At 49.3% G+C, this 5,381-nt stretch overlaps 2 protein-coding genes across 2 annotated transcripts; both read left to right on the top strand.

Moving 5' to 3' along the window:
* Window positions 1–856, top strand: K441DRAFT_110020 (uncharacterized protein). The gene is made up of 2 exons (XM_067639949.1): window positions 1–198; window positions 253–856. Exons 1-2 carry the CDS (start codon window positions 135–137, stop codon window positions 666–668), a joined length of 480 nt encoding a protein of 159 aa, XP_067504252.1. The 5' UTR covers window positions 1–134; the 3' UTR covers window positions 669–856.
* A 3,013-nt stretch (window positions 857–3,869) lies between these two features.
* Window positions 3,870–4,549, top strand: K441DRAFT_109997 (uncharacterized protein). Its single transcript, XM_067639948.1, has one exon. The coding sequence runs from the start codon at window positions 3,921–3,923 to the stop codon at window positions 4,269–4,271; it is 351 nt and encodes a 116-aa protein (XP_067504251.1). The 5' UTR covers window positions 3,870–3,920; the 3' UTR covers window positions 4,272–4,549.
* The last annotated feature ends 832 nt before the right edge of the window (window positions 4,550–5,381 follow it).

Genomic DNA, 5,381 nt, shown 5'->3' with positions numbered 1-5,381 from the left:
TGAAATAATAGCCGCACAAGCCTCAAGAACACCGTCCTGTGGGCTTCCCGAGGACGACGATCTAGGGTTCTTTCTCGAGAACGAAGGTTGAGCTAAAAGTCAATCGAATAATCTACTCCCGCCAATTTTTGAAAATGTCTAGAACTGTTCGTATGGACCGTTCAGCGAATGCAACTTCTCGTTCCCGTTCTAGTCGTGGTAAGTTCTTCCCAGATTCCTAATACCACTGATAAACGATCTAATTCTTCCTAGACAGTCTACGCCGCCCATATCGACAGAGACGATCTCCTACTCCTTTCTACCCGAGAAGACCAATTCATCCCGAACCCACCTCTACTCCAAGACGCCCTAGACCCCACCTGCCACGCTCTGGGCTCTTCACTCCCACTTCACCTCACTATTCCTGCTCTACGCGCCATTCGCTCCATTCTCATAGCTTACGCGCTGGGGAATTGGCCCCTGAGATGCCAGCACACACTACTGGCGTAACAGAGTCAGTTGTGCCCTCCATTAATGCTAGAAACAACATCCCCATCCCCCTGTCTCTCACGGTAGAGGCATGTCGAGAGCAAATAATCTGCAGCCTTATCCAAATCCACTGCCTCGTATCCAATATCGAGAATCTTATTGATATCATAGAAGAAGACATGGAAGTTTCTCAGAATTAGTAAGTGAGGTCGTGGAGACCTCGACTTTGTGCTTTACAGTTTGCCGTCCCCTGTAGATTCTCGCGCGGACACGATTTCCCATTGAGTTCCGCGGGAGTTCTAGTCGAAGGGATGGCTTGGTCCTTTCCCCTATTCTTCGGCTGTCTCGATGATTTCCTTGGGCGGACATTTCCCGTTTCTTTTACGAGGCAGGACGCTTCTGACTTGACATTGGCATTATTGGCGGGGTCTGATAGACTGGCATTATCACGATTCGGTTTGGAAATTTGGCTTATGCTTCATGGGCTCGAGTCTTCTTTGCGCAAGCTTTTCGGATTCTCGTCCTTCTCCATGATATCGCCCTAAGTTCTTACGCCCATCTCTCCCCTATCTTCCTCACTTCCGCTTCAGCTTCTCAAGTCTCTCGATTTCCACAGTCTCCAATAATAACTCCTGACCGAATGAATAACGAACCCTTCCATTCAGCCTATACACAACAAAACCTAAATACTTCCCAGCCCTAACGCGAATTAGTAATCCATGCTCACATAGTGCTATAAGAACAGCGCCGCCGTTAATCCTCTCCACCGTGTATCCTTTTACGAGTTACGAATTGCGTCTTTTCTTCAGTCTTCGAAAGCTACCAATCTTTAACTAATATATTATAATCTCCACCATCATCGTGCGAGTTAGTTAAGTGATTATGACCAGCAACCAGGCCGCCCAAGTCTATGCATCAATGCAGCGTTGCCACAGATACGAGCCAGAATAGCATGTGATGGATACAGGGGCCTGAGATGAAGCCTACATTTACAGAGACTGTGGGAATAGGCCCGGCGTATGCAGAAAGCGAAGAGAAAAAGGTTATCGTGTGATTACCGGCAGTGCGGCTCAACAGTGTTGGTTTCATGTTTCATGTCTATGCGGTGCACGGGATTTATCCGCTTGAAGCAGGAAATGCTGAAAAGAGCAGCGCTGGAGGCGTTTCTTTGTTTCCTCCGTGCGCAGTCCTTCTGCGTCAACCTCGCGGCCCTCAGCTATGACTCCTGGATCTGAAATCGAGCACTCAAACAAATTCTCTCTCCCAGCTCAAGATCGAAGTCTCCGCATCACCCGCAGGCTCTACACAGTTCCAGCGGGTAAGGGTTTGGAGTTGATCGCCCCAACCGACCCCCAAAACCACAAGCAGGTACAGCCTCAAAATTCATCTCAAAATATTGTGAAGGAGTGACATCGGATCGAAGACGCCAAACAGGCACCACAGACGAGTGGGCAACCGAGCCGGCCCCCAACATGGGCAGGACAGCCAGCAACCCTAGCGAAAGGCAAACCCAGCGTCACGCCGCTTGCCTACACGGCCCTAGCGCGCCCAACTCGCACGCTGTGCCTTCGTTATCAAAATCCTAAAGCAGCGACAGAAAGCGAGTGCGTGGCTGACGTGGAACGAGCGCTGCAGCAGCGCTGGTTTGCGTTGATTCTGGAGCGGGAATGTGACAGGTCATGAATATAAGAGCGCTGCGAAGCAAGTATCAGAGGCATGATTCGGAGGCCGAGTAATATGGGGAACGGTGGCATGACTAGCTTGCAGCCGGTCAAGGGTCGGCTTCAGGCTCACGCAGGGATCCGGCTTGGAATGCGGCCAAGAGCACCAGCGACGGCATCGTAGCGTGCCGGATTTGGCGCGATAAAATGCCCCCCAAAGAGCACTTGGTCGATAGTGGATGACTGCGCTTCGCCCGTTACCCCATGTACACTGTCGTGATGTTGGATGCGGCAGGAAGGAAGGAATCCGACTCGCCTCCCGGCTGTCATGCTCAGAGTGAGCTAGTGCCTGAGCATGATTCGATAGGGCATATGCGGTGAGACGACGAAAATGTTCCGATCTCCAGCAGCCAAGGGGCTTGGGATCGTCGGGACGATGTTGCACCTAGCGCTCTAGCAGGGCGATCATTGCATGTGTGGATAAGCTTGGTAGAGGTGAAAGACGCAGGGCTTCCGTCACGCCATTCTATTTAGTCGACCACCGCTAGAACGCTATCAGTGGTAAAGTGGCCACGCATCTTCGTATAAGACGTGTGGACCGGTCTTCAGGCTCCGGAGCAGCGTGTGGCACTTTATGCATGGTGAGATTTTATAGCAATTGTCGCTTCTGGTACAGGCATTGGCCGTCGTTTCATATCTGCAATGTGCCAAGAAAGAGCACGCTATGATTACTCCGGTCATTGCAAGGAACAATAAATAGCGCGTGGGCCATCTGTTCCACGTATGCAAGTGACATCAGAGTTTTCAATTGATTCGTCATAGAGGAGAGGACTATGCAAGTCATTGAAGAGGTCTGCTGCACATATACAAAGCCAGGGTAAAATGATAGCTCGGGGTGACCTCTCCGGATCAAATGACGTTGTAGAACCTCGCAAAAGCTAAAAGAGGATACGGGATCAGCTGGACAGGCTGCAGACATATTCAGTTGCGTGTTTCGGTCCAGAATGCCTCAAATTGATCACAAGAATTATACATGCAAGCGATGAGGCGAGGCAGAACTACTCTACATTAGGTTAAGATGCTGAAACCCTAGTAAGCTGCAGCAAACCAATCCGTAGGGCAACTAGCAAGACACTAGCAGTCAGACGACATGCCATGCCCATAAAACTGAGAAGACCGTATTTGATGTGTAATATAGGTTACCATACAGGCAGATAATTGGACCGCCTTAGATTATTGAGATGCCAAGCCGATACATAAGAGATCGAGTGATCGGATGTATCTCCGGAGGAAGTGGAACAAGAAGGTAAAAATCGGAAGAGGAATGATAGGAGAGATTCCTTACTTAGAGGATGGAGAGCTGGTATTCGCGGGGAAAAGAGGCCGATGCGGATCCGGTACTGTGGTACCGAGCCATGCGAGGTTTTTGGTTGTGTGATTCTCACCACAATGGCGCATCTAATGCAGTAGACTATAGAATGGCCAGCACTACTAGTGAAGCAGTGTGATGAGCGACCATAGCCGTGATATTGAGACGATAATATGCACAATTTATCAAGTGTAAAAATGGAACGGATCATGGTGCCCGCTTAGACTTTTTGTTTGAGCACATGGGATGGCAAAACTTGTGGCACTATAGGTGGTTTTGAGGTAGGTGGGGTGCGATGGAGTAGTAGGGATTAGATTGTTCTAAGCGGGCTGAGCTGCGGATTAAATGGCATAAATTAGCTGGTTGAACCTAAAACCGTTCTCCTCTCTAGTCTCAGACATAGAGAGAAGCCGTGATAGGTCATGTTGGTGAGGGCATTCGCTCGAAGCGTACTGCTGAACTGGAAAGATATGAAGTCCCAACGTTTAGAAGCTGCGAAATTAATAGCAGGTAGATATTCTTATCCAATGGTCCCACCTCATTGGCTGCGGCTACATGTATTTGTTAACAGAAAAGAGGAGCACCTCTTTCAACAAAGGTGTATATACAGTGATGTTCACGACCAGCTTCACCCCCCCCCTTTAGCGAGCGCTGCGAGATTTCAAATTCGCTACGTGCATCCAATCTCGCTTGGTTACCGCCAGCTGTACATAGTAATTATAGCGAAGCCGTATGCTTGGCTGCAAGAACGTCGCGATCCCGCAGTGTCGTAATCTTCATCAGATATCATGAGGTTTCCACCCATATGATATTGCCAAATTTCATCGACCTCTCTGCAGAGACAGCGTTGTATTCGCGTTTTGGCGGCCATAAGGGAGGCGTAGTTACGGGGGAGAAGGGGGAGAAGAGGAAGCGTACGTCTTTAATTTGATTCCCCTGGCCAACCAAGGCGTTTCTCCGGGGCAACCAAAAAGTTCCTTGCGTGTGGCCACAGCCGTTCGCTACAGGTACTACGTACAGCTAGTGGCAATCAAGCGAGGTTGGATGCGCGTAGCGAATTTGAAATCTCGCAGCGCTCGCTTAAGTGGGGGGGTGAAGCTGGTGGTGAACATCACTGTATTACCTTTTACGGGGAGAGAGTTGTGGCTGAGAAATAATGTAGCATAGAATAGAACCTCTTATGTCACATCTTATGAGCATTATGTGTTAAATGTGGAGCACTCTGGCTAACTCTCGGGCTGCAGATGATATTGACTTGAGTTAAACCGTATTACAATAGCAAGGTTGACTCGCACTTTTACGACGCGTTGTTATGACGTCACTTACGATTCAATAGAAGCGGGCTTCCTAGTTTTCGCTGCAGCGCTCACTCGAGCGCCAAGGCGACAGAAAGTTCGGTGCTAGAAAACAAATTAAACAATACACTATGTTGAAAAACAATGTGATACAGGTTTGTTGCGGCCACGACTTCTGTCTTCATTTGATAAGCAGCAAATAATGGTCTGACTGAGACACAGGGCCCATTGGATCACGAAGTAGCATGCGGTAAGTGGATAGACAGATTAAACCATATGGTGGGTAGCGAGAGGCGATATTAGGTACGCCACCAATATTGTGATAATTGGTCTCTGCCCAGATGAAGGAAGCAGTTGAGCATCGGAGAACGTCGCGCGAGGAGTGATCTTCGCATCGGCGGTGGTGCTCAAACTACGCTCTTCCTAGTTTAGGCCGTGGTGTAGGAGGTCCGGCATGCGAAGCTTCAGCTTCAATTCCCATGGCTACTAATTATCTGGGGTTTGTTCAGAGCTCCACGAAAGCCCGAAGATGGCCCAGCTGCATGGTCCATGCGCTGTATTCGGATCTCGATCATGTATGCAACTGCG

This window comes from Cenococcum geophilum (assembly GCF_001692895.1).
Source record: "Cenococcum geophilum 1.58 unplaced genomic scaffold K441scaffold_20, whole genome shotgun sequence".
NCBI classification, from domain to species: Eukaryota; Fungi; Ascomycota; class Dothideomycetes; order Gloniales; family Gloniaceae; genus Cenococcum; species Cenococcum geophilum.
The sequence above is the reverse complement of the archived record's forward strand: the minus strand, read 5'-3'. Positions and strand labels throughout refer to the sequence as shown.